The sequence below is a fragment of the Macaca fascicularis genome, chromosome 16, assembly GCF_037993035.2.
Source record: "Macaca fascicularis isolate 582-1 chromosome 16, T2T-MFA8v1.1".
Taxonomy (NCBI): domain Eukaryota; kingdom Metazoa; phylum Chordata; class Mammalia; order Primates; family Cercopithecidae; genus Macaca; species Macaca fascicularis.
This window is the reverse complement of record NC_088390.1, coordinates 63,956,645-63,984,062: the sequence shown is the minus strand read 5'-3', so window position 1 is coordinate 63,984,062 and position 27,418 is coordinate 63,956,645. Positions and strand designations below refer to the sequence as shown.

Here is a 27,418-nt window from a genome sequence, read left to right as displayed (position 1 = left end):
AAGCCGTGTCAGAAATGAGGCGCAGGAAAAACAGGTAATTCTTCCAAACTTACCGATGAAACTGCGTCTGGAGTTGGTGGGTTCATGGTCTCGCTGACTTCAAGAATGAAGCGCAGACACCTTCATGGTGAATGTCACAGCTCTTAAAGACGGACCCAAAGAGTGAGCAGTAGCAAGGTTTAACGTGATAGGAAGAGCAAAACAAAGCTTCCATAGCGTGGAGAGGTTACCCAACACAGTTACCTCCGCTGGTTGGTGGGAGGGCAGGTGGGCAGCTTTTATTCCCTTATTTGTCCCCGCCCATGTTCCATTTCTGTCCTATCAGAGTGCCCTTTTTTCAATCCTCCCCACAATTGGCTACTTTTAGGCTCCTGCTGATTGGTGCATTTTACAGAGTGCTGATTGGTACATTTTACAGAGTGCTGATTGGTGCATTTTACAATCCTCTTGCTAGCTACAGAGCACTGATTGGTGTGTTTTACAATCCTCTTGTAAGACAGAAAAGTTCTCCAAGGCTCCACTTGACCCAGGAAGTTCAGCTGGCTTCACCTCTGAAAACGGGAACTGGAGTGCACACGCGTGGAACCTGTAGGCCTGCCGCAGGAAGATCTTGTAGATGTTGGTGCACACCGTCTGGAGGCTGTTCACCTGCAAATCCAGAAAAAGGCTGTGACACTTCAGCCGCAAGACCCCAAAGAGTTCACAAGCGACACATGTTCCCCCCGGCCTTGAAGCCTTGGTTGAAGGTGAGACTGGCTCTGATGGAGGTCCGGGCATAGCTAGAGTAGTCGCTCGGCACTTCCAGGGTCGGGTGTCCAGCAGCAGGACGCACCAGGGGAACAGGCCGTGGGCCGGCAGCTAGACAAAGGCCACGCCACCCAGGGCCTCGTCTTCCACAGGGAAGTTTACCACCGTCTTCCACAATTTCACCACGCAGCCGTACTCAGGGACACCTAGGACCAGGGTCCTGAGGAAGTTTTTTGCGTGGGGGAGGTGAGGTGTCACCAACAAGAAGTCATCCACCAAACGTAGGAGCAGCCCGTCCCGCCGTATCCCGGCAAACAGCTTGTTCTCCATGTCACTGTAACACAGGCTGCAGAGCAGCGTGGACAGGATGGAGCCCTGCGGGATCCAGAGGGGATTTTTTTTTTTCCTTTTTTTTGAGACGGAGTTTCGCTGTTATTGCCCAGGCTGGAGTGCAATGGGCGATCTCAGCTCACTGCAATCTCTGCCTCCCAGGTTCAAGTGATTCTCCTGCCTCAGTCTCCCAAGTAGCTGGGATTACAGGCATGCGCCCCATACTTGGCTACTTTTTTGTACTTAGTAGAGACGGGGTTTCGCCATGTTGGTCAGGTTGGTTTCAAACCTCGTGACCTCAGGTGATCCAGCCTCCTCAGCCTCCCAAAGTGCTGGGATTACAGGCGTGAACCACCGTACCTGGCCTTTGTTTTTTTTTTTTTTTTTGAGACAGGGTCTCACTCTGATTGCCCAGACAGGGTTCAGATAATTCTCCTGCCACAGCCTCCTGAGTAGCTGGGACTACAGGCACGCACCACCATGCCTGGCTAATTTTTAGTATTTTTAGTAGAGACGGCGGTTTCACGTGTTGGCCAGGCTGGTCTCGAACTTCTGGACTCAAGCAATTTGCCCACCTCAGACTCCTAGAGTGCTGGGATTACAGGTGTGAACCATCGTGCCTGGCCACAGAGGGAAATTTAAATCTCAGATAGGACGTGAGGAAAAAAGGACCCGCACAGAGCCTTGAGGTCCTGGGACATGGAAAACCAGGGTGAAGGTTGTTGAAGGAGACAGAGGAGGCATGACCAGAGGGAAGAGAACACTGAGAATGTCCTAGAAGCCAAGTTAAGGTTGACTGCATTGTCAATTTTTCAGAAACAATTACACACACACACAGGTGCCATTTTCTTGCTGCTATCTATTTTATCTGCTAGAGCACAGAAGCTGGGAAAATGGAATTGCCTTTTGGGGGAGTCCTTCCTTCAAAAACAACCAGCCCCACCTAAGGCAAGAGTCCCCTCTATCTCAGCAATGTGGGTGCTCTTGGTGGCCCCACAAAAGAGCTTCCCCTAAGGCTCTCCCAGCAGTGTTACCTGGTGCCTGTGAACACAGGTTCCAGATGGAGGCAGATTGCCTGGGTGTTGGGCAAGTTACTTAACTTCTTAGTTTATGCACCTGGAAAATTGGAATAGAAATCATTGTGAGGATTAACCTAGGTGTCCCAGTGCCTGGGACATAGTAGTTGTTCAAATGTACTAGCTATTTTATGTATGTATGTATGTATGTATGTATGTATGTATTTGTTTATTTATTGAGACAGAGTCTCGCTCTGTTGTCCAGGCTAGAGAGCAGTGGCGCAATGTTGGCTCACTGCACCTCTGCCTCCTGAGTTCAAGTGATTCTCCTGCCTCAGGCTCCCAAGTAGCTGGGACCACAAGCACATGCCACCACGCCAGGCTAATTTTTGTATTTTTAGGAGAGACAAGGTTTAACCATGTTGGCTAGGTGGGTCTTGAACTCCTGACCTCAGGTGATCCATCTGCCTTGGCCTCCCAAAGTGCTGAGATTACAGGCGTGAGCCACCGCGCTCAGCCTGTACTAACTATTTAAATTCCAGAAATGCCTGGAATATGGTAGATACTTGATAAATACTTGTGAAATGAATGAATTGCTCCAGTTGAAAAATTATTAAATTAAAAGATGGACCCTGCTTACATAAGTGGTAATCATAAGGGATTTTATGAACAAATAATTTGAAACATTTAGAGTTTAAAGTTTCTTATTACAGTAATAAAATAAAGATGTTAACTTTGACAGTAATCTAAGTGTTCTGTTAATTGAATGATCAACTTGTTGGCTTTCAGAGAAGGAAGGAAATGTGTAGATTGGCACTAAGACATTCGAAGCCCCAGCAGGAATCTGAGGCTCAGCAGAGCCAAGGAGTCAAGGGTCTTCCGGAATGTTCCCCAGCAGGGATGGGCCACAGCTCCGGGGTGTGGACGAGTGGCAAGCAGGGCAGCTGAGCTTCAGTGAGCAAGGAGGTCTTTGAACCCACGGTGCAAGGTATTGAAACAGAAAATATTTAATTTGCCTCAGTTTATTGTTAATTTTTTGTTTTTCTTAAACTGAGGTTCATTTATAAAAGAACACATGTTATTGTGGCTATGTAAGAAAATGTCCTTGCTTTTGGGAGATACATGAAGTTATTTAGAAGTAAAGGCCATGATGACTGTAAATTTTGCTGAAATGAATGATCAAAAACCAAGAATATGTACATATATCTAGCGAGACAGTGATAGAGCAATGTGGCAACATGTGAATACTGTAGTTGGTGATTTACAAGAAGAATATACAGAAATTCATTGCTTTTTTTTTTTTTTTTTTTGAGACGGTGTCTCACTCTGTTGTCCAGACTGGAGTGCAGTGGGATGATCTTGGCTCACTGCAATCTCTGCCTCCCTGGTTCAAATGATTCTCCTGCCTCAGTCCCCCGAGTAGCTGGGATTACAGGTGTGTACCAGCACGCCTGGCTACTTTTTTGTATTTTAAGTAGAGATGGGTTTTACTGTGTTGCCCAGGCTGATTGCGAACCATTGCATTTTTTTAATTTGCTGTTTTTCAAAATAAAGAGTAGAAGGCTAGGTGTGGTGGCTCTTGCCTGTAATCCCAGCACTTTGGGAGGCCAAGGCGGGCAGATCATTTGAGGCCTGGAGTTCAAGACCAGCCTGGCCAACATGGTGAAACCCCATCTCTACTAAATATACAAAAATTAGCCAGGTGTGGTGGCAGGCGCCTGTAATTCCAGCTACTTGGGAGGCTGAAGCAGGAGGATCACTTGAACTCAGGAGGCAGAGGTTGCAGTGAGCCAAGATCCCACCACTGCACTCCACCCTGGGCAACAGAGCGAGACTCTGTCTCAAAAAAAAAAAAAAAAAGCCCAGTATGGTTGCACGTGCATGTGGTCCTAGCTACTTGGGAGGTTAAGGTGGCAGGATCCTTTGAGCCCAGGAGGTGGAGGCTGCAGTGAACCGTGATTGCGCCACTGCACTCCAGCCTGGGTGACACAATGAGATGCTGTTTCAATAAAATAAAAACCAAAAACAAAACCAAAAAATCTTTCAGTTCTGAAGCCGAGGATATCAAGGTCTGCAAGCATTCACAATCCTTAGAAGTCACCTAAAGATAATGGATAACCTGAATCTGAAAGGCACGGAAAGTTTATTTTTCTCTCTGCTGGGGACATTACTCTAAAGGTAGCTGAGCAAAGAGAATGCAACCTTTTTTATTATTTTTTGCCTCCCTATCTACTCTTCTTAACAAGTTTTCCTGATTGCTTGCCACTAGTAGGGTTTAAATTCTCCCGAAAACTATCTCAGTCTCAGATCCTCATCAGCTGACATTACAATCAAGCTAGCCTAAAAGGGCTCATCTCTGGCTACAGAAATAGTGCTTTTTCATCTTTATTTTTATTTTGTTTTGAAATTTTGCAATTCCTTCCCTCATGAAGGTTATGGAAGAATCAGAAAAAAAAGATGATGGTTAATATTATTTTATATCGTGGGAAACCTACTTAAACATTTGAAATGCTCAAACATGCTGCAATCTGCCTGGAGAACATTCTGGCAGTGGGTAACAAGAGCTATGAAACTTTTCAAACCTTTGACCCAGCAATACCAGTTTTGGGAATATACCCCAAGGAAATAACCCAAAAGGGAAAAAATGCAACTTGTTCAAAGATGTTGCTTTGCCGCTATTTATAAGAGTGAAGAATTGGAAATAATCCAAATACCAAATAAGGAAATGGCTCAGCAAATTATGGTATAGTGACATAAGGAAAACACCAGCAAATGATTTTAAATGACAGGAATGTAGCCTCTGCTGGCTCTGGGGAATGTGTAGATTAGATTAAGTGACAAACCCCAAAACAAAACACCAAATGGAAAGGTTACAACTATGAAAAATGTGTGTTGTGAAAAAAAGTTTAGAAGTGACTCTTGAGGAAAGGCAAACATAGTTTAGAGTCGGGTTTGGGTGCTTCTTCTGTAAAATTGCTTGTGAATTGCAGTATCTACTGCAGTATATGCCAGACCTGACCATTTCGATCCTAAACACAGCTATTTGAGTATATAAAGTAGACAGCAGTTACAAGGTAGATCAGACAGTGCATTTTCATTTTGCAGCAAAAAGTCTTCGTAGTTTTTTCCCTGTGCACAGGAAAATGTAAATGCTAGCATCAGAGTTTGGAGACTCTGAAGATTGCAGAACTGCAAAGACAGGCCGGGTACTAAAACCTTCCTGGAATCGATCCACTGTCTGCTGGAAGATCAATCTCTAGACATTGCTCAGGGCTCACCACAATGAACCAAGTGGAAGGGACCTACTTTTTCAAAGGAGAAAGAGGAAGAAATTAGATTTCAGAAGTCAAATAAATCAGAGATGCCAAAGAAACATTTACAGAAAAGTAACACTGACTCTTCAATTACTATTACAGAATCAGGCTGTAATGTAGACCTCATTTCTACAGAAGAAGACTCACACTTTTTTTTTCTTTTTTTTAAACATGAAACACAAGAATTCAGAATACGAAACTGAACAGTCAGAGAAACTAACAGGACATTGAATCAAGGAACTGTAAGAAATAGGAGGTGGATAGATATTTGCAGTAAGCTTTAGGGGCTATATAGTATTTTAAAAATAATACATCATGGGTATGAATTAGTATTTACCAACCGGGAAGCAAGGAAACACACAGTGGAATGAACTATTATTAAAGTTTACACATGATTTAAAGTTCACTTTGCTAATAAATTCTTACCTTAACATCCTCATTAGAGACGGGGCACGGTGGCTCACGCCTGTAATCCCAGCAATTTGGGAGGCCAAGGTGGGTGGATCACCTGAGGTTAGGAGTTCGAGATGAGCCTGGGCAACATGGTAAAACCCTCTCTCTACTAAAAATACAAAAATTAGCTGGGCAGGGTGGTGGGCACCTGTAATCCCAGCTACTTGGGAGGCTGAGGCAAGAGAATCGCTTCAACCCGGGAGGCAGAGGTTGCAGTGAACCAAGATGGTGCCATTGCACTCCAACCTGGGCAACAGAGTGAGACTCGGCTCAAAAAAACAAAACAAAACAAAAACAAAACAACCTCATCAGAAGGCTATTTGGCCTGGGATTTTTTTTTTTTCTTTCTCAACCTTAACTTGGACAGTAAGAAACAATTAAATTAGGATATTTTTCTTTTCTTTTTTTTTTTTTTTTTGAGACGGAGTCTCGCTCTGTCGCCCAGGCTGGAGTGCAGTGGCCAGATCTCAGCTCACTGCAAGCTCTGCCTCCCGGGTTTACGCCATTATCCTGCCTCAGCCTCCCGAGTAGCTGGGACTACAGGTGCCCGCCACCTCGCCCGGCTAGTTTTTTGTATTTTTTAGTAGAGACAGGGTTTCACCGGGTTACCCAGGATGGTCTCGATCTCCTGACCTCGTGATCCGCCCGTCGCGGCCTCCCAAAGTGCTGGGATTACAGGCTTGAGCCACTGTGCCCGGCTAGGATATTATTCATTAATAACAAACAAATTAAAATGGGAGTGTGTGCCAACAGTATTGGACATGAGTTTTACAGCAATGAGACAACAGAGAAGTATGTCATCTCTTCCACCTTCTCTGAAGAAGTCCAATCCAAGCTGAGAATCACTCAGCACCAGTGTTAGGCAGAGTTTGTCTTAACTATGTTCTTTGTTTGTTCATCTGAGAATGTGTTTTGTTTTACTCTTTCTTCTCCCTGGTGATTTAACAACAATATGAAGTACACCAGAGCCTTTTTTGGGGAGAGCAGTTTACCAAATTTACAATAGGTGGCTCTTTGCCAGCCCTGCCTATTTCCCCCTCACTCTTTGGCTAAGACTCTCAGTCTGACTCCACATTTTATCCTGTATTTAATGATGTGCACATCTGTGGGTACCTAGTAACATAGTCAGCTCAAGGTCTCTACAAGAGGCCTGGAGCCAAGAGTCATTTTACTTATGTGAACTCAGATGGGACAACTCCAGTTTTAAAGAGTAGACCTGATGGGAGGGAAAGATTTTGGAATTTAGAGTGACAAATCTACTTAAGACAGACCTGAGCCAGGTGCAGTAGCTCATGCCTGTAATCCCAGCAGTTTGGGAGGCTGAGGTGGGAGGATTGCTTGAGCCCAGGAGTTCAAGACCAGCTTGGACAACATAAGGAGACCTCATTTCTACAAATAAACACCAAAAACCTCCAAAATTAGCCGGGCATGGTGGCATGCACCTGTAGTCCCAGATACTCGGGAGGCTGAGGTGGGAGGATCACTTGAGCCTGGGAGGTTGAGGCTGCAGCGAGCCATGATCGGGCCACTGCACTCCAGCCTGGGTGAGAGTGAGACCGTGTCTCAACCAACAACAACAACAAAGTGGGTTGAGTTCAGCTATCTCCTAACTGGAGGATAAATTAACTCACCAGTTGATGAAGTCTTTACTTTTGGGATCATTTACCCTTTGGAAGTTCCTAGAAGCTGTGCAGAGTATCTTATCGCTGTGCAGAGCACAGGTGAAAAATGAGAAAGGGCATAGTTCTGGAGATAACAGTTGGCGGCCGCTGTAGCTAGTGAGCCTGCTGACAAAGCTCAGAGAGCCAGATCAAAGACCAAGGCTGCTGTGTCAGCTTCTCCCTGATGGACGCTAATACCCATCAGGAGTCAGGGCCTCACCTAAGGCTTCTCCACTGAGGAGCCCTTTGGAGGCTTTGGTGCAGGGGTGTCCATAGTGGTTTCACAGCAGTCTGTAAGGAGAGATGACGCCCCTGTCATTCCACTGCAGTCACTGTGTAGGGAACAAATCGACTGGCAGGAAAGACCTTGGCAGTTTAAAGATCTAAGTAAAGAAACAGATTTATGCCATCCCGCTTTTTTTTTTTTTTTTTTTTTTTGAGACGGAGTCTCACTCTATCGCCCAGGCTGGAGTACAGTGGTGCGATCTTGGCTCACTGCAAGCTCCGCCTCCCGGGTTTTATGCCATTCTCCTGCCTCAGCCTCCCGAGTAGCTGGGACTACAGTGCCTGCCACCACCATGCCTGGTTAATTTTTTCTATTTTTAGTAGAGATGGGGTTTCACCTTGTTAGCCAGGATGGTCTCGATCTCTTGACCTCATGATCCGCCTGCCTCGGCCTCCCAAAGTGCTGGGATTACAGGCGTGAGCCACTGCGCCCAGCTGCCACCCAGCTTATTAAATCAATTAAGCCAAATTACATCTCTCAAAAGGCTCATTTGAGTTAATGGCCAGGGTGGATCAAGCAGGGATCAGCGGCAGCATTGCCAATCAGCCGGGGTAGAAGATTAGAATGAAAGATGGAGTAGAAAAGATGACATTCGTGCCCTCAAAGGTGGCATGCCTCTGTCAAGAATCTCAAAACAGTTCACAATGGAGGGAAAGAAATTTGACTTTCATCCTTTTTTCCCACAAATTTATTTTTTCTTTTCTTTTCTTTCTTTCCTTTTTTTTTTTTTTTTTGCCACCCAGGCTGGAGTACAGTGCTGCAATCTCAGCTCACTGCAACCTGTGCCTCCTGGGCTGGAATACAGTGATACATTCTCAGCTCATTGCAGCCTGCGCCTCCCAGGTTCCAGTGATTCTCCTACCTCAGCCTCTCGAGTAGCTGGGATTACAAGCATGTGCTACCATGCCTGGCTAATTTTTGTATTTTTAGTAGAGGCTGGGTTTTGCCATGTTGGCCAGGCTGGTCTCGAATTCCTGACCTCAAGTGATCCACCCGCCTCGGCCTCCCAAAGTGTTGAGATTACAGGTGTGAACCACTGCGCCCAGCCCCAGTTTTCATTCTTTTTGCCTCTGGAGAGAGAGAAAGGAGCACAGAATAATAAAGGATTAGAATCCCCAGTTCTGTGATGGAGCAGCATGAGGCCATTCTAGTGTTGAAGCTGAGTTGAACTGTTCTGAGGGCAGTAACTATGGAATGAGAAGAGCAGAAGAAAGTGAGGAGGTGGCAGAAAGGAAAGTATTGAAAATTTGCTGGCTGGAAAACTAGCTTCTTGCTAAAAAAAACCCAAACTCCACAAACACACCCAGCTGTTCTGGTTGTAGTTAGTTATTACCCTTGTGTCCTGGGGAGACTTACAAAAGTAAAAGAAGAGAGAAACCCATAACATAATTAGGAGAAGGCCACTTCAAACACAATTATTCTAGCTTTGCCTTTAATTTGGTTAATAAGGCCTCAGTCTGGCTCAAATAATCTGACTGTACTGTTTACATATGTCTTTTACTTCTGTTTCAACAGCTGCACGTTGACACCGCAGCCCAAACATACGCAGGAGACTGGCAGAGAGGAGACTGCTCTTTGCTGAGAATAAAGAGACCTGTGAACATGTGAGTTATGTGACTTAGACGCACCACTTCACCTCTCTTGGCCTTCATTTCTATATTCATGAAATGAAAAAAATTTTTGGGTAGAATTTATAGTGAGCAACTTTCTTTTTTGAAATAGAGGCCAACTCAGGACAAATAAAAAATATTTATAGACTTCTTTCTTTTATTGAGAAGAGCAGCCCAGATGCAGCTTTATTTTTCTGTATTTATCTTTTTAGAGGCAGGGTGTTGCTCTGTCACCAGGCTGGAGTACAGTGGCACAATCATGGCTCACTGCAGCTTCACCCTCCCAGGCTCAAGCAGTCTTCCCACCTCTGCCTCCCGAGTAGCTAGGACTACAGGAGCACACCATAATGCCCGGTTAATTTTTTTTTTCTTTTCTTTTTTGAGACAGAGTCTCACTCTGTCATCAGGTTGGAGTGCAATGGCAAGATCTCAGCTCACTGCAACCTCCGCATCTCGAGTTCGAGCGATTCTTCTGCCTCAGCCTCCTGAGTAGCTGGGACTACAGGCGCGGGCCACCATGCCCAGCTAATTTTTATATTTTTAGTAGAGACAGGGTTTCACCATGTTGGCCAGGATGGTCTCGAACTCCTGACCTCAAGTGATCCTCCTGCCTCGTCCCCCAAAGTGCTGGAATTACAGGCATGAGCCACTGCACCCGGCCTAATTTTTATTAAAAAAAAATTTTTTTTGTAGAGATAGGGTCTTGTCATGTTGCACTCCTGGTCTTGAACTCCTGGCTTCAAGGAATCCTCCTGCCTGGGCCTCTTTCCAAAGTCCTAGGATTACAGGTATGAGCCACTACGTCCAGTCCAGATGTAGCTTTGTATTTTATTTATTTATTTATTTATTTGTTTGTTTGTTTTTGAGACAAACAAACAAGAGTCTCACTCTGTTGCCCAGGCTGGAGTGCAGTGGCGCATTCTCAGCTCACGGCAACCTCCCAGGTTCAAGCGATTCTCCTGCCTCATCGTCCCCAGTAGCTGGGACTACAGGCATGTGCCACTGTGCCTGGCTACTTTTTGTATTTTTAGTAGAGACGGGGTTTGACCATGTTGGCTAGGCTGGTCTCAAACTCCTGGCCTCAGGTGATCCACCCACCTCGGCCTCCCAAAGTGCTGGGATTACAGCTTTGAGCCACCACGCCCGGTTGGATGCAGCTTTTTAACCTTTCTCCCTGAAATTAGACTTTGAGCTTCGAATTGTCCATCACTGGATTAGAAAATCACTAGTTTTCCCTCTGATTAACGAAGGTCTTGGTTCCCTGATGGAAGTGATTTTTGTTGCCTGCTTCTTCATGCCACTTCTAGTCAATTATTTCCTTAACCACATAACCAGAAGGCTATCTAGCCAGAGTGTTTTCTATTATCGAGAAGACACTTGAAAAACTTTTGCATACAAATGGTATAGTCCTATCGTATTCACACAAACAGGCCTTACAGCCTAGTTCAGCAGTTACTGCAGAGTGAAGTCAATGAATATTAGTAATTCAGCAGCTAAAGTCATGATTTTCAGAAAACAAGTCAGCAAATTTTGACAAGTCGCAAACAATGAGTCAATTAATTACAGCTGGAATTTCAGATATGCAGACATGTCTGCAAATGAAATGTTCCTGGAACGCCTGTTGGACAAACAAAGACATTGGCAATGCAAATGGAGGAGTGCACTGAAAGTTCCTCACATAAAATCTGACCACCTGGCTGGGTGAGGTGGCTCACACCTGTAATCCCTGCACTTTGGGAGGCTAAGGCAAGAGGATTGCTTGAGCCCAGGAGTTGGAGACCAGCCTGGGCAACATAGTGAGACCTTGTCTCTACAAAAAAAAACAAAAACAAAAAACAACCAGATGTGGTGGTGCGTGCCTGTGGTTGCCAAACAGTGGAAACAAGCCAGTTACCCATCAACTAATTAACAAATATTTATTTATTTATCATTCATTCATTCATTCATTCAATCATTATTTGGAGACAGGCTTTTGCTCTGTTGCCTAGGTTGGAGTGCAGTGGCTTACTGCAGCCTCCATCTCCACCTCAAGCCATCCTTCCACCTCAGCCTCCTGAGTAGCTGAGACTACAGGCATGTGCCACCATGCCCAGCTAATCTTTTAGTATTTGTAGACACAGGTCTCCCTGTGTTGCCCAGGCTGGTTTTGAACTCCTAGGCTCAAGTAATCCTCCTGCCTCAGCCTCCCACAGTGCTGAGATTACAGATGTGAGCCACCATGCCTGGCCTGATAAACAGATAAATGTGGTATATTCATACAATGTGATATATTCATACAATGGAATATTACTTGTCCATAAAAAGAAATGGAGTACCAATACATGTTACAACACAGATAAACCTTGAAAACAGCTAAGTGAAAGAGGCTAGACACAAAAGGCCACATATTGTAGGAGTCTATTTATATGAAATGCCCCAAATAGGCAAATCTATGAGACAGAAAGTAGATTAGTGGTTGCCTAGGCTTGAGTGGGTTGGAGTAGAATGAAAACCACTGAATTATACACTTTAAATGAGTGAATTGTATGGTATTGTGAATTATATCTCAAGCTGTCATACAATTTTTTTTTTTTTTTTTTTTTTTTTTTGAGATGGAGTTTCACTCTTGTTGCCCAGGTTGGAGTGCAATGGTGCAATCTGGGCTCACCACAACCTCTGCCTCCCAGGTCCAAGCGATTCTCCTGCCTCAGCCTCCTGAGTAGCTGGGATTACAGGCATGTGTCACCCCGCCTGGCTAATTTTTTGTATTTTTAGTAGAGACGGGGTTTCACCATGTTGGCCAGGCTGGTCTTGAACTCCTGACCTCAGGTGATCCGCCTGCCTTGGCCTCCCAAAGTGCTGGGATTACAGGCATGAGCCACCGTGCCTGGCCTTGTTATACATTTTTTTAAAGGTGTTTTTTAAAGGTGTTACAATTTTGTTAAAAATCAAAAACATGGCTGGGTGCAGTGGCTCATGCCTGTTATCCCAGCACTTTGGGAGGCTAAGGCAGGAGGATGCTTGAGACCCCGTTTCTACAAAAAATAAACAAATTAGCCAGGCATGGTGGTATGCATCTGTAGTCCCAGCTATTCGGGAGGCTGAGACTGGAGGATCGTTTGAGCCCCACGAGTTGGAGGTTGCAGTGAGTTGAGATTGTGCCATTGTGCCCCCACGTGGGTGACAGAGTGAGACTCCATCTAGAATAGAATGACACTCCATCTAGAATGGAATGGAATGGAATGGAATGGAATGGAATGGAATGGAATAGAAATAGAATAGGAAGAGACTCCAGAACCACAAAAACCTAAGCCTTTGGTCTATGTGTGCTATGGCAGCACTGGTCCAGGCAGCAGAAGTTGGACTTCCTTAATGGGTCTATTTTCCTTGGGCATTAATAGAATTGCATTGTGTGTGTGTGTGTGTGTGTGTGTGTGTGTGTGTGTGTGTGTGTGTGTTTATATCATCCTCAAGCCTACCACCTGAAAACTGATACACTGCTAGAACATTCTACCAAATTATGCCATAACATGACATGGACCTTGCTTTAAAACTGTCATCAGTCACTTAAATTTGCCTCACAAACCATTTCTAAAGTGGACATAAATCTATAACTTGGGGAATAGATGAGTGATCAAATTGTTCTGTCTAATAAGCCAGCTATAGGCCGGGCACGGTGGCTCACGCCTGTATTTCCAGCACTTTGGGAGGCTGAGAGGGGTGGATCACGAGGTCAGGAGGTCGAGACCATCCTGGCTAACACGGTGAAACCCGTCTCTACTAAAAATACAAAAAACTAGCCGGGCATGGTGGTGGACGCCTGTAGTCCCAGCTACTCGGGAGGCTGAGGCAGGAGAATGGCGTGAACCTGGGAGGCAGAGCTTGCAGTGAGCTGAGATCGCGCCACTGCATTCCAGCCTGGGAGACGAGCGAGACTCCATCTCAAAATAAATAAATAAATAAATAAATAAAATAAGCCGGCTATATTACAAAATGATTATTTTGTATCTGGGATTACAGGCTTGAGCCACAGCACCCCGCCCAGACTGCCTGCTGCTGCTGCTTCTTTTTTTTTTTTTTCTGAGACAGGGTCTCACTCTGTCACCCAGGCTGGAGTGCAGTGGCATAATCTCGGCTCACTACAACCTTTGCCTCCTGAGCTCAGTGGATCCTCCCACCTCAGCCACCTGAGTAGTTGGGACCACAGGCATGCATCACCACGCTTGGCTAATGTTTTGTGTTTTTGGTAGAGATGGGGTCTCACCATGTTGCCCAGACTAGTCTCGAACTCCTGACCTCAGGCGATCTGCCACCTCAGCCTCCCAAAGTGCTGGGATTGCAGGTGTGAGCCACCATGCTCAGCCCAGACTGCCTGATCCTTAACCTATTTCCACCATTCTGGACAAGATGCCTAACCCCTCCAGACCTATTTGTAATATGAGGATAAATGACAGTAGCCAAATCACAGAGATGCTGGGAGAACCAAGCGAGTTAATTGTATAAACAAAGTACATAGAACAGAGTCTGGCATAAAGTTAGCACTCAATAAACTTTATCTGTTATGTTTCCTTATCAACCTCATAAACTTCAGGGAGTGGGGGCAGTATTTACTTTCTGGCAGACCTCTCTTATAAGGATCTTGGACTTGGTCCTTGGGAGCAAATAGATTATCAAGGATGGGGCTGTGCCTCAGCAGTAGGGTTCAGTTCAGACAGATCAAAACCATTTCTGGCCAAGTGCAGTGGCTCACGCTGGAATCCCAGCACTTTGGGAGGCTGAGGCAGGAGGATCACTTGAACCCAGGAGTTCAAGACCAGCCTGGGCAACATAGTGAGACCCACCATCTCTATTAAAAAAAAAAAAAAAAGACTATTTCTTTCTCCCTGGATGGGACCGTTTGATTCTGTGAGGGGCCTAGTTCCCACAATGCCCTCTAAGAGCCCAAATCCAGTAGGAGAATGCAATCTTCCCTGAATATACAGACTCCAGAGTTCTGATGTGAAATAGCAGATCTCACCCTCAGGAAATCCAGGGATACGGTGATGATTTGAGGTCTTTGGAGGTAGAACCCTGCACCCAGGATGAAATAATCTTAGCAGAGAAACCTGCAATAGCTCCCTTGAGCATTCCTTGGTGTTGTGACTGACTCTGTTTAGACTTTCTTGAACTATAACCCAAAATCTTGCTGACAGTGAGTTACTGGATGCCAGAGCTGGCCTAGTCTTGTGTTACTGCAACTTGTGTGCCCTGATTGCTTAGTTTGATAGTGACCCTGCCCATCTACTCTCAAGTTGCAATTTGATGCCATAGAGCAACTCATGCTGACTTGTGCTCTGGTAGCCAATGTTCAGTCTTGGCCAACTCTGAATCTTTCTGGTTCTTTGCTGATTTTGGGCCTTCGTTTATGTGCTCGACTCTGCCTTTGCCCCTGTAGATGCTTTATAAGTCTCCCTATCCCTAATGGGACTCTTGGTCAACTCAAGATAGAGCACTTTTCTTCTCCAAAGGGAAAATGCAGGCACAGAGAAACCAAATTATTCGTTTAGGGAAACAGAGCTAGAAATTTAGTTGGGCCAGAATTAGAAACTTCAGATCACATTGCATCTAAAATATAGTAATTAACAAGACTTCATTCTTAAATAAAATGTTGCTTTAATAAAATACTGCACATATATATTTTTCTTTTCAAAGATGTTATAAGCAGGATGGTTGTTTTGAATGATAATGTATTGTATACTATATAATTAGTAGCAAAAACAAGGACTTTCAAATAAATAGGCTTCAGCTTTTTTTTTTGGTGGGGGGCGGTGTGGGGAAGAAATACTCTGCAAATCAGCTGAGACTGAAAAACAGGCAAGGAGGGCCAGGCGCAGTGGCTCATGCCTGTAATCATAGCACCTTGGGAGGCCAAGGCAGATGGATCACTTGAGGTCAGGAGTTTGAGACCAGCCTGGCCAACATGATGAAATCTCATCTCTTCTAAAAATATAAAAATTAGCCTGGCATGGTGGTGCGCGCCGGTAGTCCTAGCTACTGAGGAGGCTGAGACATGAGAATTGCTTGAACCAGGAGGAAGAGGTTGCAGTGAGCCAAGATCGTGCCCCTGCACTCCAGCCTGGGTGATAGAGTAAGACTCCGTCTCAAAAGAAAAGAAAAGAAAAACAGGCAAGGATGGCTAGCTGGACATAGTGGCTTGCACCTGTAGTCCCAGCTATGCAGGAGGCTGTGGTATGGTGGGAGGATTGCTTGAGCCCAGGAATTCAAGAGCAGCCTGGGCAATGTAGTGAGACCCTGTCTCAAAAAAAAAAAAAAAAAAAAAAAGAGAAAGCGTTGACTTTTCCTTTAAGAATGTGCTCTTGGTGGGCTTGGGATAGAGAAAGGAGTCATATTTACCCTCTGGGAATCAAAAGAAACACTGGAGTGACCTCTGAGAGAGAAATCCTGGCCCTACCCTTGTCATTCTGCCCAAGATTTCAGAGCCTAATTGAAACATACAAAAGCACCACCAGAGTTGCCCTCTAGCCATCTGAAGATCCAGTGGGGTGGATGTGGAGCCAGTGGAAAAATCTGGAAAAAGCAGAGCTGGGGGTTATAAGGAGGATGATGTAATGTGATAGAGGAGATGTCAGCTATACCTGAATGTTCGGACCTAGTGCAATATCTGGGTCACTGCAGCCATTCAGAAATCCAAGGAAATACAAAGACCGTGTATGCACGGTAAAAAAATACTAGAAGCAGAATTACCCCACTAACCACCTATTAATTATACTCACGCTGGTCCCCCATTACTGAGAGTGCATTATTATATAATTAAAGCCATTTAGACATGGCTTGGCATAGCACTTGCATGATACGCTACATACTAAAAACTCCTCCTTATGTAGCCTTTTTTTCTTATCAGATTCAGAGCTCCTTTCTCCTTTTCTTGGTAAGGATGAACACAGGTAGAAAATTCTCAGTTAGGATCTCCAGCCTGGGCTTGTGATCTGACCCTACCTGGAAGTCTTACTTTTGTATATCTGACAGAAGAACAAGTAAGTCAGTCTTCAGGGGAAAATCCAGAACAACCCAACTTCTAGCATCAGGTCTTTCTCAATAGCTTTTCATTAGCTTTTCAAAAACGTCACCCAATATGATTAGGATTGTAAAAGAGGACCACCTGAGCCGACAGCACCTCCGGCCTCAAAATGGGCTGGCAGAAGACCATTCAAAGATAAAATGGGCTGTTCCAGTGGGAGTGAGCTCCCTACCTGTGAGAGTATTCAAGTAGAGAGAGGAGGACCTCCTAGCAGGAAACTTGCTTATGCTGGGAGGGTGTATGTGATATGGCACCTCCATCTGAGAGAGTCTACGCTGAGGGCAGGCTGGAGTCACACATAGGAATAAGCCAGGCGACCCTCCAATCTGCCATCTGTGATTTAATTTCACAATGGCAGAATGGATGGCATGTCACTTGCTCCAAATACCAGCACCCATTGCTTCAAATACTAGTCCCCCTCAATCCCTGGCACAGTTGTTGACTTGAAATACTGAAGACTCCACATCCCTTACAATGACTTCTTGTGTGGCTGGCCCAGGATCTGGGCGAGGCAGTAGGGGATGACACTGACGGATGCCAGGGGCACTACCGCACTCTTGCAGAAGGACAAGACGTAGAAGACCAGCTCGACTTGGGACGGGGGTTTCAAGGAGTCAAAGAGGTGCAGGAGGACGAGGGAGGCTACAATAGAGCTGAGGCGGAATGGGAGCCACTTGCCGAGTTTCCCCTTGCAGCTTTCCCTGTACATGCTGGAGTTGAGAGCCAGCCCCAGGCCAAAGAGGGTGCCCAGGTTCTTGAGGAGGCTGGCAAAGGGCGTGGTGTCAATGTGGACCCATTCTGGCCGCTCGCACCACCTCTGGGCTTTCTCCAGAGTCCATAGGAGGTCTACACCCAGTCCCTTGAGCAGCAGATAAAATCCGATGGCGAAGCTGAACAGGAAGAAGGTAATGAGAAAATATTTCTTGAGACTGGCATTATAGATGCTGTGGATGTGGCTGAAAGTTTCTGCAACAGCAATGCCTGAGTGGAAGAAAGAATTACTGTGAGAGATAGGAAGGATCTGGGACCTTTGCTAGAGGTGGGTTTGGAGCAGTGGGTGACATGCCATCCGTTCTGTGACTGTGGAATTAAATCACAGATGGCAGATTGGAGGGTCGCCTGGCTTATTCGCATGTGTGACTCCAGTCTGCCCTCAACATAGACTCTTTCAGATGGAGGTGCCATATCACGTACATTCTCCCCCCATACGCAAATTTCCTACCAGGAGGTCCTCCTATCTCTACTTGAGTACCCTTAGAGGTAGGGAGCTCACCCCCACTAGAACAGTCCATTTTATATTTGAATGGAATTGATTGCTGAATAGTTCTTCCTTGTCTGTGTGAAACTGGTCCCCCTCTAATACTGTCTATTTTCTCAGTTCTTTCTGCAGGAGTTAGTAAATGATGGATCTAGTCCCTCTGTCACACATTTGGACAGTTATTCTCTCTAACCTAAACATTCCCAGGTTTTTCATGTGATATGGCTTCCAGGTTCTTCCTCAAACATAGAACCCACTACTAAATGCTGTGTTACTTTTGTGATTACCATGAAACCATCATCTCCCTTGTTCTCAACATTCTTCTTTGAATGCTGCTGTGTTCTGTTCTTACAAATCTCCAGGGGAGAAATTCCACAGTTTTGTTAAGGTCTTATATGGTAGTGCCTCCCACAAAATCTTTCTTATGTTTAACCTAAATCTTGTCTTACCCTTGTTAACTGGATCTAAGAAAACACAGATATTCAAAACTCTGAACCTATAAAAGAGATCAACTGCAGTTATCTATTAGGTTTGCAAATGAATGTATTTAAATAAAGAGCTTTCCTAGGACACCGTGTTAATTTGTTAAATTTGGCAGATTCCCTGAAAAGTAAATTAGGGCCTGTTGAAGATCAGTAAGAAATAAAGATTGTAAAAAGCTCCGAGATTTCAAGCTAATTCAATTTGGTTAGTTAATTTGATGCATGGTAACTTCTACACAATTCATTCTATGGATCTGGGCACTCCTACAGAAATTAATCATTTCAACTTGCTCATTCTTGACTTTGAACCCACAGAAATGCTCACAGTACCGATTACACACAGGATGTGGCTGGAATGCTGGGATTTTGTCCTCGTTAGGGGGAGAAATGGAATGGGGTTGCGGGGAGGAGGAAGGGAGTCCGATCAGCCCATACCTGACAGGACTCCGGCAACAACTTGATGAGGAAAATGAGCAGCAAGGTAGATTCGTGACAGACAGACGTTCAGCTGCACAGCCCAGAATCCCAACCACAAAATGACATTCAAGCACCTGCAACGGAAGAGGCAACCGTAACAGAACACAGGTGCAGATCCTTCAGAAGAGAAAACAGCCCCGGCAGGAATGTTGGAGCCTAGCAAACTTAGGTGCTCTCAGTGGAATTTTTGTAAATTAAAGCCGGTACTCAAAAGCCCAAAGATGCCTGTTGGGGGCTGGGTGCAGTGGCTCTTACCTGTAATCCCAATACTTTGGGAGGCCAAGGTGAGAGGATCACTTGAGGCCAGGAGTTCAAGACCAGTTTAGGCAACATAGCAAGACCCCTGTATCTTTAAAAAAAAAATCAAAATTGACCAGGCACGGTGGCTCACGCTTGTAATCCCAGCACTTTGGGAGGCCGAGGTGGGTGGATCACTTGAGGTCAGGAGTTTGAGACCAGCCTGATCAACAGGTGAAACCCCTTCTCTACTTAAAAAAAAAAAAAAAAAAAAAAAAAAATTACAAAATTAGCCGGGTGTGGTGGTGCATGCCTATAATCCCAGCTACTTGAGAGGCTGAGGCAGGAGAATTGCTTGAACCCAGGAGGTGGAGGTTGCAGTGAACCGAGATCGCACCATTGCACTCTAGCCTGGGCAACAAGAGCGAAACTCCATCTCAAAAATAATAATAATAATAATAATAAGTAAGCCGGGCCTGGTGGCTCACGCCTGTAATCCTAACACTTTGGGAGGCTGAGGCGGGCGGATCACTAGGTCAGGAGTTTGAGACCAGCCTGGTCAATATGGTGAAACCCCATCTCTACTAAAAATACAAAAATTAGCCGGGTGTGGTGGCACGAGCCTGTAGTCCCAGCTACTCGAGAGGCTGAGGCAGAAGAATAGCTTGAACCCAGGAAGCAGAAGTTGCAGTGGGGCGAGATTGCGCCACTGCACTCCAGCCTAGGCGACAGAGCGAGACTCCGTCTCAAAAAAAAAAAAAAAAAAGAAAGATGCCTGTGGCAAGTGGTGAACCCTTGCATATATGAATTTTAACCTCCCTGTTTTATCTATTTGATAATTAAGGATTTGCATGGGCTGGCACCATGGCTCACGCCTGTAATCCCAATATTTTAGGAGGCTGAGGCAAGCCAATTGCTTGAGATCAAGACCAGCCTGAGCCTGGGCAATATTGCAGAACCCTGTCTCTACAAAAAGATATGAGAAATTAGCTGGGTGTGGTGTGTGGCCTGTGGTCCCAGCTACTCAGACGGCTGAGGTGGGAGGATCGCTTGAGCCTGGGAGGTAGAGGTTGCAGCGAGCCGTTACCGTTTCACTGCACTTCAGCCTGGATGACAGACGAGACCCCGTTTCAAAAACAAAAATAAAAAGGATTTGCACTGTGGCTGCACACCCGGAATTCTCTGTAATAAGAATATCTTCTGTTTCTCTGGTTAACCTGAGTGGGCGACTCTGTGGTTGGTACAGACATGGGTTTTTATTTAAGCCCTACTGCTACCTCACTACCTGATTTTTATAAGTCCCTTCGTGGTGTTGGGCCTTGTTTCCTTATCTGTAAAACAAGGGATTGCACTACTGGATCCCTTTCAGCCCAAACATTCCGTGACTCTGAGTTTCACCCTTATCCAAACTGCCACAACTCTTAATCAGTGCCTGCCCAGGTGTGGGAGTGGGCTAGGGGTATGTGAGGAAGAGCACGTGGTGTGTCAGCTACAGAGAGAGCCGCCTCCTGCCCTCCACCACCTACACCCCAGTGGTGACTTCTTACCGAAATCTGTAGGTCGGCTTTTTCTTTCCCCGAAAGATGGAAAGAGTAGATGTGACCATCACGTAGTATACACCTGCTGTACCCATGGCATGGCCAGAGGGGCTCCCTAAAGGGCAGGAAAGAGAATGAGTACAGGTGAAAAAGTCCTCATCTGGGAGACAGTGCATCATCTACCCAGCCATCCCCCTATCCACCCGTCTACCCATTCATACATCTGTTTACCCCCCATCCATCCACCCATCTTCCCATCTATTCGTTATCCATAAGTCATTTATTTAACAAATTTCCATCTACTATGCACCAAGCATTGTGCAAGGCTCTGGGAATACAATGGTGAGCAAAACCAGAGAGGATCCCTGCTCTTGCAGTTAAATGCAGTCTGGAGATTACACAAAGAATCAGTATACTGGGCGTACAATTACAAACTGATCTGCCCTCCACATCTTCTGTTCCTTCTCACCTTGCACACTCTTCTGGCTACACTGGCCTCATTGCTTTCCTTTAAACACACCAAGCACGTTCCCACCTCAGGGCTTTTGCATGGCTATCCTCTCTGGCCAGACAGCCCTTCATAGCTCTTCTGCCAGAAACTTACTCCCTCACATCCTTTAAGACTTGACTGAGATCTCACATTCTCAGTGAGTCCTACTCTGACCACGCTATCTAACCCCGCCTGCAACCGGTTCCGTTTTTTGTTTGTTTGTTTGTTTTTTAGAGATGGGGTCTTGCTCTGTCTCCTAGGCTGCAGTGCAGTGCCATGATCATAGCTCACTGCAGCCTTGACCTCCTGGACTCAAGCAATCCTCCTGCTTCAGCCCCTTGAGTAGTTGGGACCACAGGTGCACACCACCACACCCAGCAAATTTTTAAAATGTGTTTTGTTTGTTTGTTTGTTTGTTTGTTTGCCCAGGCTGGTTTTGAACACCTGGGCTCAAGCAATCCTCCCACCCTTGGCCTCCCAAAGTGTTGGGATTATAGGTGTGAACCACCATGCCCAGTCTGGTTCCCATCCCATTCTTAATTCCTCTACCCTGAGAGACAGAGGGTCCTGAGATGTGCCGCCCAGACCTCCCTCCTGAACTGCAGGACTTATTTCGTAGCTGTTGAGAGTGTGATGGCAGATGGCTCTCTGCTCTCAGCCTTCTCCGGGCATTGCCCTGGGCTAAACAGAGTCGCCTTGGTCAAGGTTACGCTCTCCCCGGGATCTGATTCCCTTGACCCAACTGGGGCCAACTCTGAGGAGCCATCCCCAGCTTCAGAGCTCCCTGTGGAGTTGGATGAGGCAGAATCACAACTGGACCTCTCCTTCTGCCCTGTTCTTGTTCCTTCCCTTCTACAAATATATTTCCTCAGAGTATCTAAACTCCTACATGTGAACCTCCATTTCAGCCTGCTTTCCAGGGAACCCCATAGATAAATAAAGGCTTTCTTTCCTCCCTCCCTCCCTCCCTTCCTCCATTCCTCCCTTCCTTTCTGCCTCTCTTCCTTCCTCCCTTCTTCTTCCCTGTAACTAATTATATACCTTGGATAATTCATTTGAACTTTTTTTTTTTTTTTTTTTTTGAGACAGAATCTTTCTCTGTTGCCCAGGCTGGAGTGCGGTGGCACGATTTTGGCTCACTGCAACCTCTGCCTCCCGGGTTGAAGTGATTCTCCTGCCACAGCCTCCTGAGTAGCTGGGATTACAGGTGCCTGCCACCACGCCCGGCTAAGTTTTTGTATTTTTTTTTTATTAGTGACGAGGTTTCACCATATTGGCCAGGCTGGTCTTGAACTCCTCACCTCAGGTGATCCACCGGCCTCAGCCTCCCAAAGTGCAAGGAATACAGGTGTGAGCCACCGTGCCTGGCCTATCCTACATATTAATAGTTTACTTTTTTCTTGAGATAGAGTCTCCTTCTGTACTCAGGCTGGAGGGCAGTGGCCCGATCTTGGTTCACTGCAACCTCTGCCTCCCAGGTTCAAGCAATTATCCTGCCTCAGCCTCCCAGGTAGCTGAGACTATAGGCATGTGCCATCACGCCCGATCAATTTTTTTTTTTTTTTTTTTTGAGACGGAGTCTCACTCTGTCGCCCAGGCTGGAGTGCAGTGGCGTGATCTCGGCTCACTGCAAGCTCCGCCTCCTGGGTTTACGCCATTCTCCTGCCTCAGCCCCCCGAGTAGCTGGGACTACAGGCGCCCGCCACCTCGCCTGGCTAGGTTTTTGTATTTTTTAGTAGAGACGAGTTTCACCGTGTTAGCCAGGATGGTCTCGATCTCCTGACCTCGTGATCCGCCCATCTCGGCCTCCCAAAGTGCTGGGATTACAGGCTTGAGCCACCGCGCCCGGCCCAATTTTTGCATTTTTAGTAGAGACAGGATTTTACAATGTTGGCCAGGCTGGTCTTGAACTCTCGACCTCAGGTGATCTACCCACCTTGGCCTCCGAAAGTGCTGGGATTACAGGCATGAACCACCACGCCTGGCCTAGTTTACTTATTTATTACAATTTTTGTATATTTCACCTCCTCTATTCAGATTTCAGCTCCACAAGGGCAGGGATCTTTGTGTCTGTGAGGTATCCCTAGCACATAGAACAGCGTAGAGCTCCCAGTAGGTGCTTGGTAAGTAACAGCTGAATGAGTGAATGCTCTGAGGTGAATGAATGGTCTGTGAGAGCGAATAACTAAGGGACCTTCCCTAGTTTTGGGGTCAGGAAAGGGTCTCTGAGGAAGGGATGCTAGTACCTTAGAGGGTACTAGTCTCAGAGGGCAGCTGAGACTTTAGGGCGAGGGAGGGGGCTTCCTATTACATACTGAAAATAAAATCTATCATTTGATTTGACAGTACCCATCTGGCTGTAACTAATAAAATGTAGGTACGCGAGGGATTGGACGGTCAGCTCAGGAGGGCACATCCAGTGGGCCGGGCCATTGGGGAGGACCCCCAGGAGCTCAGGCTTCTGCCCCCTCCTTTCTCAGGACACAGCGCTGCAGGGCAGTGACTCTCATGAGCCTTTGCCCGTGGGTGCCCATACCTCTCTGGACTCCACCCAGGTTCTGTAACAGGCAGATTTCCAATACTACTGTGCTATTCAGGAAAGCATTGCTGAAGTGAATTAATTTGTGCCAATTGAAGAGCATGACAAAAGTACAAAGGAATGGCTTTCCTCATGTGCCCTCAAGGTCAGTTTCATCCATAACAGATGAACGAGGTCCACCAGCTTCTATCTCTACAGGGGCTGGGATGCTTACCTGGTCCAGTCTCACAGGTGACAGGGAACTGCTTTATCAGGGGCACAGAAGTGTTGCCGTAGTAGTTGGTGTCCAAAACCCACCAGTATGGACGCTGTCCAAAGAGAATCCTATGGAGAAACAGAACGAGTTTCTGGGGTTACTGAATGAACGCTTTTGCCCAAAGCCCACACCTTCAAGAAGATTGTAGCTTGAGAAGGATTTCACATGTTGCCTCTAGAAGGGAGAACTGGGTGGCTGGGGAGAAGTGTGAGAGGGAGATGTTTCATGACACATCCTTATGTATGTAACTTCATTTTGAACTGTTCGTTTGAATGTATTTCCTTCCTTCCTTCCTTCCTTCCTTCCTTCCTTCCTTCCTTCCTTTCCTCTCTCTCTTTTTTTCTTTCTTTCTTTCCTTCCTTCCTTCCTTCTTTTTTTTTTTTTTTTGAGACAGGATCTGGCTCAGTAACCCAGTCTGGAGTGCAGTGGCGCAATCTCAGCTCATTGCAACCTCTACCTCCTGGGCTCCTCCCACCTCAGCCTCCTGAATAGCTGGGACTACAGGTGTGTGCCATCACACCTAGCTAGTTTTTGTATTTTTAGTAGAGATGGGGTTTCACCATGTTGCCCAGGCTGGTCTCCATCTCCTGAACTCAGGCAGTGCTCCCACCTTGGCCTCCCAAAGTACTGGGATTACAGGCATGAGCCACTGCGCCTGACTGTATGATCTATTTAAACACAAATAATGAAGCCCAAGATTCTGAACTCCGGGCAGGTGTGGTGGCTCACATCTGTAATCCCAGCACTTTGGGAGGCCGAGGAGGGCGGATCGCATGAGGTCAGGAGCTTCAGACCAGCCTGGCCAACATGGTGAAACACTGTTTCTACCAAAAAATATAAAGAATTAGCCAGGTGTGGTGGTGCGTGACTTTAATCCCAGCTACTCAGGAGGCTAAGGCAGGAGAATCACTTGAACCTGGGAGGCGGAGGTTGCAGTAAACCAAGATTATGCCACTGCACTACAGGCTGGGCGACAGAGCGAGACTCCATGTCAAAAAAAAAAAAAAAAAAAAAAAAAAAAAGATCCTGAAATCCATATAATGGCAGCTATGTGACTTTTTTTTTTTTTTTTTTTTTTAACCTCAAGCAGTATGTATCCTGGAAGAATGCATATGGAACTAGAGTTTGAAACTTGGACTTGCATGTACCATGGGTTCCCTCAGGCCTCAAGGAATCTTGCATTTCCTCTGACATCAGAGAATGTACTCCAGCCCCTAGGACGAGCTCCCCCAGGAAACATGGCCTGCATTTCCATCAGAATTGCTCTCTGTAAGGATGTATATAGCTTCGGAATCCTCTCTGCTTTGAAACAGAGTGTCTCAGACAAACCACTTCCCCTTTAAAAGCACTAGATGTATCTTTCACTGTGGAAATAGGTGTCAACTGTCAGTCAGGATGCCTTTTATCCCTTGTGACGGTGGAATAGTGATTTCTCACAGAAATCGGGGAGAGCCACTAACTCTGACCTCTACCAACCCAGAGAGATTGCATGGTTCTTCAATGGAGATCAGATGTTTGGAATAACACTTCATCTTCTTATTTTTTAGAATGATGTGGCTGGGTGTGGTGGCTCACGCCTGTAATCCTAGCACTTGGGGAGGCCAAGGCAGGCGAATCATGAGGTCAGGAGTTTGAGACCAGCCTGGTCAATATCGTGAAACCCTGTCTCTACTAAAAATACAAAAAAATTAGCCGGGCATGGTGGCGGGCGCCTGTAATCCCAGCTACTCAGGAGGCTGAGGCAGGAGACTCACTTGAACCCGAATGGCAGAGGTTGCAGTGAGCTGAGATCACGCCATTGCACTCCAGCCGGGTGATACTGCAAGACTCCGTCTCAAACAAATGAAAGAGAGAGAGAGAGAGGGAGGGAGGGAGGGAGAGAGAGAGAGAGAAAGGCAGAAAGAGAGAGAGAGAGAGAGAAAGACAGAGAGAGAGAAAGAAAAGAGAAGAGAAAAGAAAAGAAAAGAAAGAAAGAAGCCATAATGGGAGTGTTTATGTGGTAGAAAACTGGCAAATGCTAAACTCAGGGCTTTTTCCCCCCCACAAAGAGTCAGTTTATCAGCACTGGATGTAACATAGTTCTTAAGAGCATTGCTGCGGAAGCCAGCCTGCCTGCCTGGGCTTCCGTCCTGGCTCAGCATGTACTAACCTCGTTGGCCTAATCATTTAACTCAGCACCTTGGTCTCTGCATCTACTATTTCTGTAAATAGCAGTAACGACCTCACAGAAAAGCACATAGCACATGGCCTGGCATGTACTGTTTAGTAAATGTTAACCCTGATTATTATTAAGCTGCCAGAGATAACCTATTTGTAGATTATAAAACAGAAACTCAGATAATTGATATGACTTGCCAAGGACATGTAGTTGGTGGGTGGTAGAACGAGGGCTGGAGCCCGGTTCCCAGGGTGACTTTTCATTACCCCACAAAACAGGCTGTTGAATCATCTGTTTCCTTTTTTCATACAGCATACATCATCTTTTTTTTTTTTTGAGACAGGGTCTTACTCTGTTGCCCAGGCTGGAATGCAGTGGCACGATCTCAACTCACTGCAACCTCCTCCGCCTCTCACCTCAGCCGCCTGAGTAGCTGGGACTACAGGTGCACGCCACCACGCCCAGCTAATTTTCGTAATGTTTTTGTAGAGATGGAGTATCCTTGTGTTGCCCAGGCTGGTCTTGAACTCCTGAGTTCGCCCAGGAGCGATTCGCCCACCTCGGCATCCCAAAGTGCTGGGATTACAGGTGTGAGCCACCATGCCTGGCCCCATACATCTTTCTTTATGTTACCTCTTCTGCTTCACACTAAGAAAACTCTTTGCTCAAAGCCTATATAATTCAGACTTTTCACGAAATTCAACTGTCCTACCCTTTAACCCATATGAAATAGGCTTTCCTGTATTTTCAACTCACTGGTAGGATTTTTTTCTGTCTTCCCCCTTTATGTAGATGATCCAAAGTCAGAGAGAAGGGTTGGGAGGATGAGTAGCCCGTGGCTTCCTGAATAGCCTGGGGGAAAGCAACTTCTGATGGACAGATATTTCCAGAGCGAATGCCAGCCTCTTTTTCTTGCCGATCTCCTCTCTATATGGTTCTTACCACTTAAAGACGAGGTTGAGCCAGTCTCCAATCACCGCTACCCAGAGGAGTTTAATGCCCACAGCTTCCTGAAGATGGAACCAGATGGGGAAGAGGACGTAGAAGGCATTCCTGAGGTCTGCAATCACGGACACCAAGATGAACCAGTCCTGGGAGTCTTGGTAATTCACCTGGAGGTAGTGTGTTGACTGGATCCCAAAGTCATGGAGAACATTCATTCCTTCCTCCATCCTCGTTTCCCTTGGCACCTCAGCAGAGCCCTTGCAGTTATTCCAGGCTTGGTGGTGATTGCTCTGCTATCAGTCTGTGCCTTGCCCCTGTTTTATATGCCCTGTATCCAGTATTCAGGTCAACCCAGCCCTGATCTTTGGACTCAAAAACCACTTTTGTCTAAAATGTATTGATCAAAGGTGCATCACCAGTAGGTTGATGCGAACATGTTCAGGGTGATTTACGTAAAATAGAAAAACAGGCACACAAAAACAGCCTGATCGGCCATGTACTCAGCAGGGCCAATGATTAACTTTGGCATGCTTCTTGGCAGTGCAAGGGGCTGCCCTCCTGGTC

General features: G+C 46.1%; 1 protein-coding gene across 3 annotated transcripts; it reads right to left on the bottom strand.

Annotated features, from left to right (window-relative positions):
• Window positions 1-215: 215 nt before the first annotated feature.
• Window positions 216-27,149, bottom strand: G6PC1 (glucose-6-phosphatase catalytic subunit 1). Of its 3 annotated transcripts, none has more exons than XM_074019702.1 (5): window positions 26,852-27,149; window positions 23,710-23,819; window positions 20,476-20,581; window positions 18,650-18,765; window positions 216-648 (listed from the first exon to the last, which is right to left on the bottom strand). In XM_074019702.1, the coding sequence occupies exons 1-5, from the start codon at window positions 27,079-27,081 to the stop codon at window positions 536-538; spliced, it is 675 nt and encodes a 224-aa protein (XP_073875803.1). In that variant the 5' UTR covers window positions 27,082-27,149; the 3' UTR covers window positions 216-535. The 3 variants fall into 3 exon arrangements, with proteins under 3 accessions (XP_073875803.1, XP_073875802.1, XP_005584372.3); XM_074019701.1 differs by lacking the exon at window positions 216-648 and adding an exon at window positions 15,029-17,455 and having other exon boundaries at window positions 26,666-27,149; XM_005584315.4 differs by lacking the exon at window positions 216-648 and adding an exon at window positions 15,029-17,455.
• Between the last annotated feature and the right edge of the window lie 269 nt (window positions 27,150-27,418).